This window comes from Chelon labrosus (genome assembly GCF_963514085.1).
Source record: "Chelon labrosus genome assembly, chromosome: 3".
Taxonomy (NCBI): Eukaryota; Metazoa; Chordata; class Actinopteri; order Mugiliformes; family Mugilidae; genus Chelon; species Chelon labrosus.
The window spans coordinates 279,008-293,394 of NC_140339.1; the positions used below are offsets into that span (position 1 = coordinate 279,008).

At 41.4% G+C, this 14,387-nt stretch overlaps 1 protein-coding gene across 1 annotated transcript in view; it reads right to left on the reverse strand.

Moving 5' to 3' along the window:
* The window catches only part of cngb1a (cyclic nucleotide gated channel subunit beta 1a), a gene marked incomplete at its 5' end in the record, with an annotated part of 45,950 nt that extends 31,563 nt beyond the window's left edge, over window positions 1-14,387 (reverse strand). Inside the window, 13 exons of the mRNA XM_084540864.1 lie at window positions 228-313; window positions 1,044-1,117; window positions 6,986-7,013; window positions 7,149-7,209; window positions 10,247-10,310; window positions 10,398-10,422; window positions 10,895-10,991; window positions 11,362-11,376; window positions 11,485-11,504; window positions 12,773-12,875; window positions 13,212-13,263; window positions 13,383-13,422; window positions 14,226-14,387. Coding sequence (XP_084396990.1) covers window positions 228-313; window positions 1,044-1,117; window positions 6,986-7,013; window positions 7,149-7,209; window positions 10,247-10,310; window positions 10,398-10,422; window positions 10,895-10,991; window positions 11,362-11,376; window positions 11,485-11,504; window positions 12,773-12,875; window positions 13,212-13,263; window positions 13,383-13,422; window positions 14,226-14,387 — 827 coding nt within the window. The remainder of the gene's footprint in view (window positions 1-227; window positions 314-1,043; window positions 1,118-6,985; window positions 7,014-7,148; window positions 7,210-10,246; window positions 10,311-10,397; window positions 10,423-10,894; window positions 10,992-11,361; window positions 11,377-11,484; window positions 11,505-12,772; window positions 12,876-13,211; window positions 13,264-13,382; window positions 13,423-14,225) is intronic.

A 14,387-nucleotide genomic window follows, 5' to 3' on the forward strand; every position in this document is an offset into this window, starting at 1 on the left:
GAGTTTTTCCTGCCACCGTTGCCTTCAGGCTGCTCTGGGGGTTTCAGGCCGGGTTTTTGTAAAGCGTCTCGAGACGATTTGTATTGTTATTGACGCTATATAAATAAAATTGAATTGAATTGAATTAAAACTGTAAAAATTCAGTCAGTTCTTAGTTCTCTTCTTCATTTGCACCTGAGACTAAATTTAAATCCTTGTGTGACAAACTGTGGAGGCTAGCTGCTAACCTTTCCTTCATGTGAGCTATGACAGAGTCTTCAGCCTCCTTCTGGATGCTGTCCATCAGTGGTGTCCGTTCATGTCCACCTTCTACCTGAAACCAGACACAAAGAGGAACATCGTTTTAATCTAAGCCACAACCCTTTGATGTCTTCTGGTTCTGACTCTGGTTCTGTCATGGTTCCCTTTAAACTGTCATGGTGGTTGCCTTGGTTCCAGGCACAAATAAGGGCTCAATGTCTAGTCCAATCCTCTCCTCGAGTGTTCTGATGCTTTCAAGTTAATCTGAATTTACTGTCCTTTCTCCATGGACCCTGTTCAAACAGACATTCCCGATAACTTTAATGTGATCTATTTTTTTCAGTGAACGACAGGATCTGGTTGGTTATTTGAGGCACAGCATGGACTCACCACTGAACCCATTAAGCAACCCCTTGAAACCAATTCCACAAAGCACACATATTCTAGAAAGGTTCTAGTAAAAATAGAACCAGGCCCACTCTCCATTTGGATATTTGGAGAACCAAAGAACCCAAAGTGTTCCACATTGGGTTCTTACCTCTTGAAAGGGAATCTGGCTACAAAATCCTACTGATTCCACTACAGGAGGCAACGTACACACAATTCAACCTTTGGACATTTTATTTAGCCTGGACATCATCACATTCTACCATTGTGCACATTATACAATCCAGAAGAAGATGGAGATTTCCTATATTAACTGAAGAGTTTGTGAATGAAAGGTTGGACATCGCCACAGCTGGCAGCATTCCCATGAAGCTGTGTTTGTTGTTGTGTAATGATCAGGATCCAGTGAGGCTCACCTCATTCTCTTGGTTCTTGTCATTGACCTGTTCCATGTCCTCCAGAACCAGGTCCATCTTTTGTCCAAGGCTGACTGTACAGCACATAATGGAAGAGGAGGGTTAACAGTTATCTGCATCTATGTGTTTGTGTCAAGTGTAGATGAAGATTTGAGGCTTTTATAAAGCCCGTTTATCTCTGCAGACAGGTGTTCTGTGGCTACAAAGCAGGATATCATTGAGTTTGGTTCAGATAGATAGATAGATAGATAGACAACTTTATTGATCCCTTTGGGAGGTTCCTGCAGGGAAATTGACATCTCCATCGCATACAGCACTGTCAGACATACATGTACACGAATTATAAACCCAAATACCAAACACCCAGAAAAGAATAATAGTAATAATAAATATTGTGACTGTACTGTACATACATGGTTGTTGCATAAATTGAAAAATACCAGATGCATATTGTTATTGCACTTTACTGTTGCAGTCATGTTGTTGCAGGTTAGTTAAAAAAGTCATTCAGTCCCTTTCTTTTTTGTCCTCCTCCCCCCAAGTGAGTGGTGGTTAAACAGTTAGCTCAGTAAGTTAGCTGAGATTTAACTGTAGAGGAGCTCATTAATCAGAATCTTTCAAACAGATGACCATGTTCAGCTCATTAACGCTACAACAAACATCATCAATATGAAATAAAACACCTGGAAATTCACCAAGATGTTAGAAGAGAACTTTTTTTCTTTGGTCCAGAATCTGGAGTAAATACACTTTAGATCTCAAAAAACACGTTTGATTTTGTGGACAATTACAGAAACATTGTCTTCTACAGAGACAGGAACTCACTGACTGATTAGTTCATTGATTAGTTGGCTGACAGGTTGACATTTGTTCCAACAAAAACTCAACAGAACAACCATTTTGTTCCCAAATAATGTTTTTATTTTCACAAATATTCTGCAAATTGCAAACTTTTCAGAGATGTGTGCACTGAGTTTGCTGCCTTTATGTAAGCAATAAAAATAAAGAAGCAGTATTAGTAGTGGAGAACAGGTGTGCTACCATTAGCTTCTGAGACGTGTGCTAATGATTATCATCAGTTTGGGAACTAATGTTACTGATGACAGTAAACTAAAGCGTTATCGATGATGGCTGTGGATCAAAGTGAAAGCAGAGCATCAGCGTGGAGCATCATGTGAGGTCGGATAAAGTTGCTGTCAGTGTCAGTGTGAGCGACTCTGTCCCGCTCCCCCCTCTCCTTTTATTTTAAGGGGCTCTGGCCGCCTTTTCTGAAACAGAAGGAGAAGAGCAGCCCGGTTAGAGTCCGCCTCACCACCGACACCAACACCTGCCAATCAGCACCGAGCCAGAACCACCCGTAAACCCATCAACCCATCAACCAGTCAACCCGTCAACCCATCAACCTGTCCAACCTTCAACCCAACAACCAGTCAACCTGTCAACCCATCAACTTATCAACTCTCCAACCAGTCAACCAGTCAACTAGTCAACCCATCAGCCCATCATCAGTTCTGGGGGCTGTAAAGTTACTGCTGGAACGAAAACTAACTGAGCTGCAGTCAGCGATAGATGAAATAAAACATGAATTTATATATAAATATACTAATAATGTGTAAAATACTCTTAGTTCAATTAATCCACTTTCAAACCATCTTGTTGTCTGTAGTTAGACTCTTAAATGTTTCTCTTGGATGCTGTTGTCGACAATCATGGCTTCTACATCAATCAAAATGTGCATCCAACAAAAGAAGTTAAAGAATGTTCTGATAAGTTCAGAAGGACGCTGATGTTAGACCATGAGCCATCAGGTACAGTTTTATCTACATTTTTATTTGGCCCTGTAACCTTTCAGCACAGCAGAACTCAGTTCAGTCTCCATGGTTGATTAGTGCAGTTTCTACTGTTGTGTGTCAATCATCAACTCGGGATAAATTTCTAAATAATATAAATAATAATAATTGTTCAATTACACTAACCCTAACCCTTTCGAAATCTGTTTAACTCTCAAAGTTTGTTCTCAGGTTTGAAAGTAAATTTCTACTGCAGGTCTCTCTGACTCTAGTTTAAGACTCACCACTACTTCCTCTATAACACTAACATGTTCACTCAGTAGTTTGTTTAGACTTAAATCATCATTTTTGCATCAACAGAGTTGCTCAGAATGTTCAACATTTCTAAAACCTATTCAAACAAGTCCTGAAATTAGACAAAGAGAAACCAATCAAACACATTAAATAGAAATACACTCCTGATCAATTCTGAGGCTGATCTGAAAAATTGCAAGAATTTACATTTTGCACTGTTGGATCTTAAGAAGGTTCTAAGTAGTGCTTCAAAATGCAAAAAGAAGAAATGGGAGTGAGACAAGAAAAAAATTTGAGTAAGCAATTTATTGCAAACAACCATTAAACTGAAATAGGCTGTTCCATCAGCTGATCAAAAGTTTAAGACCACAGCCTTTAAAAGCCCAAATCTTCGCAAAAATGTGGATTCAGTGTCATTTTCTGTCAGGTACCCACACTGTCATGACCTCCTGATGGCAAAGGCAAAAAAGCTTTCTCTCTTTGAACGCGGTCGGATTGTTGAGCTGCATCAGCAAGGCCTCTCGCAGCGTGCCATTGCTGCTGAGGTTGGACGCAGTAAGACAGTCATTTTAAACTTCTTAAAAGATCCTGAGGGTTATGGGGAAAAAAAGTCAAGTGGTAGACCCAAAAAGATTTCACTGGCCCTGAGCCGGAGGATCCAATTGGCTGTCCGTCAAGACACGGGACGATCCTCTGCCCAAATTAAGCTTGTCACTGGTGCCAACTGCAGTCCCATAAGCATTAGATGCCATCTGCGAGAGAAGAGTTTTAAGAACAAAAAACTTCTTCAAAGACCTCGTCTCCTTCAACGGCACGAAACTGCCCGTTTGTAGTTTGCACGAGAGCACCAAACATGGGACATTGAAAGGTGGAAGAAAGTTTTATTCTCTGATGAGAAAAAAATTAACCTTGACGGTCCTGATTACTGGCATGACAAGGAGATGCCACCTGAGATGATTTCTACACGGCACAGTGGAGGGGGCGCCATCATGATCTGGGCTCTTTTTCCTTCAATGGAACAATGGAGCTTCAGGTTGTGCAGAGGCGTCAAATGGCAGCTGGCTATGTGGAGATGTTGCAGGGGGCATCCCTCATGACTGAAGGCCATCGTCTGTGTGGTAATGACTGGGTTTTTCAACAGGACAACGCTGCAGGTCACAATGCCCGCCTGACAAAGGACTTCTTCCAGAGAAATAACATCACTCTTTTGAACCATCCTGTGTGTTCCCCTGATCTAAACCAATTGAGAACATTTGGGGTTGGATGGCAAGGGAAGTTTACAAAAATGGACACCAATTCCAGACAGTGGATCCCCTGAAGCCATCTTCATCACCTGGAGCAACATTCCCACTAGCCTCCCGGAAACACTAGCATCAAGCATGATGCCGAAACGAATTTTTGAGGTGATTAACACGAATGGCGCAGCTACTCATTATTACTGAGTCCTTTTTTGAAATTTTTATTTCTGTTTTAGGGTTTTTTTAGTTTTTTTTTTAGATGTGGTCTTAAACTTTTGATCAGCTGATGGAACAGCCTATTTCAGTTTAATGGTTGTTTGCAATAAATTGCTTACTCAAAGTTTTTTCTTGTCTCACTCCCATTTCTTCTTTTTGCATTTTGAATCACTACTTAGAACCTTCTTAAGATCCAACAGTGCAAAATGTAAATTCTTGCAATTTTTCAACTGGTCTTAAAATTTTGATCAGGAGTGTACTAGAGTGTTTAATTGTTTAGTAAAATGAGCCAATATTACATATCAGCGTCTCCTTGTTTCCAGTATCTGTTGTGACCTCCTTTTGTAGAACCACTTGTGTTCTTGGTTCTCGTTGTCTTGCTGCATGACCCAGTTTCTCTTCACATTCAGCTCATGGACAGATGTCCTGACATTTTCTTTTAGAGTTCACTGGTAGAATTCAGAATTCATTGGTCCATCAATGAGGACAAGCCGTCCTGGTCCAGATGCAGCAGAACAGGCCCAAACCAGGACATTAGCACCCCCATGTTTGATGGAGGGATGAGGTTCTGATGCTGGAATGATGCAGTGTTGTTTCATCTCATTTAAACCAAACTATTCTACTTTGGTCTCATCTGTCCACTAAACATTGTCCCAATAGTCTTCTGTCTTGTCCACATGATGTTTAGAAATGTTCTTTTTGGAGAGCAGTGTCTTTGTCCATCACACCATGGTTGTTCAGTGGATTCAAACTAAACCAGGAACTGAACCACACCTGAGTCTCATTACATTGATGGAAACACTTCTGAACACATGGACTCTGATTGGATCCAAGAGGAGCACCTCTCTGATATGTAATATTGGCTCACTTTACTGAATAATACACACTAGTCTAATATTTCTGTTCCGTGTGTTTGACTGGGTTCTCTTTGTCTACTTTCAGGACTTGAAATGTAGAAAATGATTAGATCATTAACTTTTCAGCAGCTCTGTATAAATGTTCCCTTTGGGATTATTAACAGAACACAGTGTAGATGATGGACACATCACATGGTGGTAAATGATAAATAAGAAGTTTTCTTAAAGAAACTGCAAAAAGAAGAGTTTTGTTTTATCAAAGGCTGGAAGATGAGAACTAACTAGTTGGTTTTGGTAAATGTGAATCTGTTCAGACTATGTGTTCTCACACCGAGGTACCCTGATGCTAAATATTAAACCTACAACCACCAGTTCTTCTCATGTCAACAGTCACCACCTGTCCAACCTCCAACCTCAAAGGTTTTTGGTTTACAGTGTTCCCTCGCCACTTCGCGGTTCAGTTTTCGCGAACTAGCTACTTCGCAGGTTTTTAATTCATACATATATAATTTTATATCGTGGAAATTTCGCTATATCACGGGAAAATACAGGCAATAAAACTGCATCATCCTGCGCATACACCAAGCGTTCAGCATCTGGCCATGTCCATTTCACCTTGTGATCATGCTGCGCGTAGTGTTTCTGTGTGTTGTGTGAACTTTTGGTAACAGTGTTGTAGTTAATTAATTAATTTAAAGCCCTACGACGCCTCCCTTGTTGTTAAAATTATTACATATATATATTTTTTTGTTGTTAGAATTATTATGTTCGTAGTGTGGCGACCCTGCAGTAATGTTCTTGTTATAATGTTTGTGAATGTGTATCGGGCAGGTATGTGGTTGGATGAGAAAGCGAGGGGGCGGGGTGAGGTGAGGAAGAGAGAGTCCTGTGTGTTTAGAGGGTATGAGTGAGGAGCAGAGGAAGAACTGTCAGACAAGTTAACTGTCATTGTTGTTGTTTTGGCGAAGTTATGGCCGACAGTAACTATTACGGTTCATGTAATAAAAGAAAGGTTTGCGACGCCACAGTATGTTTAAGAGTGTAGAAAGTGTTTATAAGAGTATGGAAAAGGTTAATAAGAGTGTGGGAAGGGTTCATAAAGCTTTAAAATACATATAGAACAGTATAATTAATAAAATAAATATGTGGTCGCTACTTCGCGGATTCTCTTTTCGCGGGGGGAGTCTGGAACGTAACCCCCGCGATAGACGAGGGAATACTGTAAACTCCACAGTGACCTGAACTTAGACGTAGTTAAACTCAGACATAGTTAAACTCAGACGTAGTTGAACTCAGACGTAGTTAAACTCAGACATAGTTAAACTCAGACGTAGTTAAACTCAGACGTAGTTGAACTCAGACGTAGTTGAACTCAGACGTAGTTGAACTCAGACGTAGTTAAACTCAGACGTAGTTAAACTCAGACTCAGACGTAGTTAAACTCAGACGTAGTTAAACTCAGACGTAGTTAAACTCCTTCCTATTCTTAATAAACCAGGTGACTCCAGTTGGATTGTTATACTTAGTGGAGTAAAGGTTGAACTTACGGGTCTGCACGTCGTCACTTCCTGTTTCCTGCATGAAGGAAACAGAGGAGACATTCAGTGATGATCAAGTGACCCAACATATCTACAGCATGTTCATGAACGAACGAAGGTGAGACAAGGACTGGACATGTTTCGCTGATGTTTGTTTAGATCAGAAACTCACCTGCTTCGGTATCGGCTGAGGCAACATGCGACCGAGCCCGTTGACGATCCAGCCCATCATACTAAACACAACAACCATCAGTTTAAAATCTTTACATGCAGTATGTTTGAGTTTAGCAGAAGATATTAAAACACGAGGCGACCTTTCAGACCAAACACTTAACTATGACCCTTTTTCCAGGATAAGAGACTCTTCAAACCATTAACAACCTCTTTGATTTTAATCTGTGTGTCAGATTCAGGACAGTGCCCCAGTGGTAGGAAATGATAAACTTTGATTATGATATTATGATATGATAGCTGTGTGGTCCAGCGCTGCTGTTGTCCACCATTTTAGTGTTGTATTGTAAGAACAGTGTGTTCTGACATCATCTCATTTATAATCAGTTCATTTACACATTACTGGATCATTTCCTCTGGGTCTCAGGTCGTCACTAATACGCAATGATCTAATTATCTAATTGATTCCAGCTGCTTGTAGATAACATGATCTTAAATGAGATATTTGATGGAGTTTATATAGACACTACCAGTCAAACGTTTGGACACACCCTCTCATTTAATGGTTTTTCTTTATTTTCATGATTATTTACGTTGTAGATTCTCACTGAAGGCATCAGCACTATGAATAAACATATATGGAATTATGTAGTAAACAAAAAAGTGTGAAATAACTCTAAATATGATTCATATATTAGAGTCCTCAAAGTAGCCACCCTTTGCTTTGATTACTGCTTTGTACACTCTTGACATTCTCTGGATGAGCTTCATGAGGTTGCAACAGTCTTGAAGGAGTTTCCAGAGATGGTGAGCACTTGTCGGCCCTTTTGCCTTCACTCTGTGGTCCATCTCATCCCAAACCATTTCCATTGGGTTTAGGTCAGGTGACTGTGGAGGCCAGGTCATCTGGTGCAGCACTCCATCACTCTCCTTCTTGGTCAAATAGCCCTTACACAGCCTGGAAGTGTGTTTGCATGCTTCACGGTTGGAACCATGTATGTAGAGACCATCCGTTCACCTTTTCTGCATCGCACAAAGACATGGCGGTTTGAACCAAAGATCTCAAATTTGGACTCATCCGACCAAAGCACAGATTACCACTGGTCTAATGTCCATTCCTTGTGTTTCTTAGCCCAAACAAGCTCATGAAGCTCATTGAGAGAAGTCCAAGGTTTTGCAGCGCTGTCAACAAAGCAAAGGGTGGCTACTTTGAGGACTATAAATATGAATCACATTTAGAGTTATTTCACACTTTTTTGTTTACTACATAATTCCATATGTGTTCATTAGTAGTTTTGATGTCTACAGTGAGAATCTACAATGCAAATAATCATGAAAATACAGAAAAAACCTTAAATGAGAGGGTGTGTCCAAACTTTTGACTGGTAGTGTCAGTATATATAATAGCTAACATGACACTGGGCCTGTGGCTACTAACACATGTTTATAACAGAAGAACACTGAACTGTGGTGAATCATCTGGAGTTAGATGATGAACAGCTGAAGCTGAAGTTTGTTCTTACTTGGGCTGCTGCTCTGCTTCCTTGTTGTTGGACCTGAGAGGACAAAACACCAAGTCCAATTTATTTAAGAGGAGGAGAGTGTGTGATGGTAGTTCGCTAGTTGTCTCTGGTGGTTTGGTTGGTGATATTTATTAAATATTATTTATTACAGTTTTAATCCAACCTGAGGTACAGAGGCTGTATTCTAGAGAAGTGTGTTCATTCACTTACTTCTCAGTGTCTGGAGCTGGTTTAGAAGCTGCTGGAGGAGCTTCAGCTATTTAGAAGAACATAAAACAATCAGATCAGTGGAAACTATTCTAGTTCTTTAGAAACAAATATGTGTTCTTGTTTAAAGACCTTTAGTAGAAGCGTCACTCTTCTCATTTCCATCCGTCTTTGAGCGAACATGAATCTCTGGCTGAGGAACCACCTTCTCTATTCCCTGTTTGATCCAACCGATCATACTGAGAAACAAACACATGTAACTCCAGTTTATTCTCATCCTCATCTGGACGTCCGGTAGACAAACACCTAGTAGTTCAGGAGTGATTTTCTCATGCTTAGGCGTAAAGAGGAGTCACCGAATAAAAGAAATAAAAGGTTGAACATGTTTGATAATTTTCATTGATTGGAGATGTCAGACCAATGATATGTAGTATAGAAAAGTTAAGTCTCTCTGTTCTGTGCTCCAGCAAATATCCTCCTTTATCTCTGATTCCAGCTCATTCTCTGTCTCATTGTTTCTATAATCTTCTCCAATGTCTCCAGATTTATCTCCATCCAGTGTTTCATTCATTTTTCACCAAGATCTTGTATTGATGATGGAGAGTCTGACCACTGCACAAAGCCTTCTCCAGCACATCCCAAAGATTCTCAATGGGGTTCAGGTCTGGACTCTGTGGTGGCCAATCCATGTGTGGACATGATGTCTCATGCTCCCTGAACCACTCTTTCACAATCTGAGCCCCATGAATCCTGGCATTGTCATCTTGGAATATGATCCATTGATGGAATAACCTGGTCATTCAGTATATTCAGGTAGTCAGCTGACCTCATAATGTTGCTGAACCTAGACCTGAGCAACTGCAGCAACCCCAGATCATAGCACTGCCCCATAGCACAGGCTTGTACAGTAGACACTAGGCATGATGGGTGCATCACTTCATCTGCCTCTCTTCTTACCCTGATGCTTCTCCACTATCCTTCCAGTTTTTAATAATGCCTTGGACAGTTCTTAACCCAGTTTTAGTAGTTTCTACAATCTCCTTAGATGTTTTCTCTGCTTGATGCATGCCAATGATTTGACCCTTCTCAAACAGACGACCACAGGATGTGTCTTTAGACATGGTTGTTGAAGAAATGAGAAGCTACTCATTGCATCAGTTGGGCTTAAATAACTTGTTGTCAGCTGAAAGATAATCACCCATGCAGTAATTATCCAATAGGAGGTGAATACCTGTTGATTAGTTAAATCCAGGTGGAGCCTTTTTTTGGTAGTGTATATAAAGCAACAAAAAAAACCAACTGACTGTTTAATTAAATTATATTGTGACGGTAGGTGATGATTTTAGTTGAAAATACGGTTTACACTCACCTGGGGGGCAAAGAGGGGTTGTCCTCTTGGTCTGACTCTGTTTTCACCTTGACCTGAGCATCAGCTGAAAGATTAAATGACCACAGTACTCTGTTCAGCACTTTGGCCAACATTTGTTGTTTTTAAATGTGCTTCAGAAATGTGTTCTCACCTGGAGCAGCAGTGTTCTGACACACCTGAGGACAAACACAGACTGGTTAGAGAGAGACCAGGTCACATGACCAGCAGGGAATTCAGGGGGCTGCAACCTTTTCAGCAGGTGCATTGCATCATGGGAAATGAAGGAAACAAGATTCTAGATTTGGTTGTCTTTAAGGGAATAAGAGATTAGAATATAAATATGTTAGGACAGACTTTAAATCAGTTAAACTTGATTTAAAGTAAATTAATGATGTTTAACAGTGAGTGTTTGAAATGTTACAGGAGTTTGTCCCTTTGACTCAACTCAGAGTTTATGAAGGGACGCCCTGCCGAACCCTTCTCCACCCGAACCCTTCTCCACCTGAACCCTTCTCCACCTTAACCCTTCTCTACCTGAACCCATCTCCACCTTAACCCTTCTCTACCTGAGCCTTTCACTACCTGAACCTTTCTCCACCCGAACCCTTCTCCACCTTAACCCTTCTCCACCTGAACCCTTCCCCGTACCTGCATTGTCGGCTCAGCTTCAGACTCTTTGTTCTTCAGATCCGGAAGAGGAACGACTTTCTCTAAACCCTGAGAGATCCAAGCTATCATCCCTTTCCTGTGGAACAATCCCAAGACACAGTCAGGTCAGGATGCTGTCACTAGAGGGTGCTGAAGATCCACAGAGCTCAGTGGTAATGTGTTAACAAAGCAGCTCAGTATTTGGCAAGCTCATTAGTGGTGGCATTATAAAGCAGGCACCCTCCCTACAGATTGGTTAAAGAAGCAGCTCACTATTTGGCACCCTGTCTGTAGACTGGTTAAAGAAGCAGCTCACTATTTGGCACCCTGCCTGTAGATTGGCTAAAGAAGCAGCTCACTATTTGGCACCCTGCCTGTAGACTGGTTAAAGAAGCAGCTCACTATTTGGCACCCTGCCTGTAGACTGGTTAAAGAAGCAGCTCACTATTTGACTGTTTGTTACTCACTCATCTTCAGGTTTACTGTCGTAGAGAACACACCTCAATAAATTATCCATCCGGTTCTGATCAGGATCAGACATCATCAATCAATAAGACATTAATCCTGGGTGAACAGATTCAGATATTTACCTGACTGCTGGAGGTTCCTCCTGGAAGCAGACGATGACAATGTGATGAAGGAAAGACAAGTAAACATCTGGTCAGTATCTGGTCTCAGTACCTGGTCTCAGTATCTGGTCTCAGTATCTCAGTACCTGGTCTCAGTATCTGGTCTCAGTATCTGGTCTCAGTATCTCAGTACCAGATACTGTCTCAGTATCTCAGTATCTGGTCTCAGCACCTGGTCTCAGTATCTCAGTATCTGGCCTCAGTACCTGGTCTCAGTATCTCAGTATCTGGTCTCAGCACCTGGTCTCAGTATCTCAGTATCTGGCCTCAGTACCTGGTCTCAGTATCTGGTCTCAGTATCTCAGTATCTGGCCTCAGTATCTGGTCTCAGCACCTGGTCTCAGTAGCTGGTCTCAGTATATCAGTATCTGGTCTCAGTACCTGGTCTCAGTATCTCAGTAGCTGGTCTCAGTACCTGGTCTCAGTATCTCAGTATCTGGTCTCAGTACCTGGTCTCAGTATCTCAGTACCTGGTCTCAGTACCTGGTCTCAGTATCTCAGTAGCTGGTCTCAGTATCTGGTCTCAGTATCTCAGTACCTGGTCTCAGTACCAGATACTGTCTCATTATCTCAGTATCTGGTCTCAGCACCTGGTCTCAGTATCTCAGTAGCTGGTCTCAGAACCTGGTCTCAGTACCTGGTCTCAGTATCTCAGTACCTGGTCTCAGTATCTGGTCTCAGATACTGTCTCAGTATCTCAGTATCTGGTCTCAGTAGCTGGTCTCAGTATCTGGTCTCAGTATCTCAGTACCTGGTCTCAGTACCTGGTCTCAGTATCTCAGTATCTGGTCTCAGTATCTGGTCTCAGTATCTCAGTAGCTGGTCTCAGTACCTGGTCTCAGTATCTCAGTATCTGGTCTCAGTACCTGGTCTCAGTATCTCAGTATCTGGTCTCAGTACCAGATACTGTCTCATTATCTCAGTATCTGGTCTCAGCACCTGGTCTCAGTATCTCAGTAGCTGGTCTCAGCACCTGGTCTCAGTACCTGGTCTCAGTATCTCAGTACCTGGTCTCAGTACCTGGTCTCAGTACCTGGTCTCAGTATCTGGTCTCAGATACTGTCTCAGTATCTCAGTATCTGGTCTCAGTAGCTGGTCTCAGTATCTGGTCTCAGTATCTCAGTACCTGGTCTCAGTACCTGGTCTCAGTATCTCAGTATCTGGTCTCAGTATCTCAGTAGCTGGTCTCAGTATCTCAGTATCTGGTCTCAGTACCTGGTCTCAATATCTCAGTAGCTGGTCTCAGTACCTTTGTGGTGGAGTTGGCTCGGCTCAGTTTGGGTGAGGTGGCTGGCTGAGGGAGGGCGCCAGTGATCCACGTGAGAACGCCGGACTGAGAGCAGGGAGCCGGGCTGATGAGAAAGTCATAATTCAGTTCACAGTTGCTAATGGTTAGCAAGCTAACAAAAGACATACTGAGAGGATGAGGGCACTATCAACATTTTCCTCAGACATATAATAAAATGAAAAGTTTACACAAACTTAATTAAATCTATGTTTCCGTGGAACTATAATAATCTGTAATAACCTCAGAGGTTGCCTGTCGTCTTAATCCAGAATCATGACCTCCTTTAAAGGCAGCCCTACTTGTATTGACTTTAGGTTTAGGCTAATGTAGCGGCTAACAATCTTTAGGCTAACATAGTGGCTGATGCTGTTAAACACCAGAGTATATCAGTAGAACTCACCCGTTCCCTGCTGCTGCATGGACTTCCTGTTTGGGTTTGTCAACGTTTGGAGCTGTCAGATAGATAGATAGATAGATAGATAGATAGATAGATAGATAGATAGATTTAGAGAAACATTTAGAGTAAAGATCAGACCTGAGCTCATAGTGTCCACTGTGTGAAAGAGTTTACCTTCATTTTTACACTCCTCTTGAAATGTCACTTTCTTTTCCTGTTTGAAACATAAACCTTCATCATTTACAGGTAATTAATGCAAACAACAATAATAACAGCACTCTATCTATCCATCTATCTATCTATCTATCTATCTATCTATCCATCTATCCATCTATCTATCTATCTATCTATCTATCTATCTATCTATCTATCTATCTATCTATCCATCTATCCATCTATCTATCTATCTATCTATCTATCTATCTATCCATCTATCTATCTATCTATCTATCTATCTATCCATCTATCCATCTATCTATCTATCTATCTATCTGTCTATCTGTCTGTCTGTCTGTCTGTCTGTCTGTCTATCTATCTATCTATCTATCTATCTATCTATCTATCTGTCTGTCTGTCTGTCTGTCTGTCTGTCTGTCTGTCTGTCTGTCCGTCCGTCCGTCCGTCCGTCCGTCCGTCCGTCCGTCCGTCCGTCCGTCCGTCCATCCATCTCTCTGTCTGTCTGTCTGTCTGTCTGTCTGTCTATCTATCTATCTATCTATCTATCTATCTATCTATCCATCTATCTATCTATCTATCTATCTATCTATCTGTCTGTCTGTCTATCTATCTATCTATCTATCTATCTATCTATCTATCTATCTGTCTGTCTATCTATCTATCTATCTATCTATCTATCTATCTATCTGTCTGTCTGTCTGTCTGTCTGTCTGTCTATCTATCTATCTACATTTAAAGCCATAGTTTATAAAAATGATTACACTCCACTGACTGATACTAAAGAAATACAACAGTGACTTTCAAAGGAAACATTTCAACAAAAAAAAAGGTGTGGCTTACAAGAACAGGGGGTGGGGCCACTTCAGGGAGCGGGGCAGGAACAGGAGGCGGAGCAACTGCTGGGGGCGGAGCAGCAGCAGGTTTCCCATCATTCTCTTCAGCTTTTTTGGGTGGAGGTTCAGGTGGCTGAGGAACAACTTTCGCTACCCAACTCATCAACAT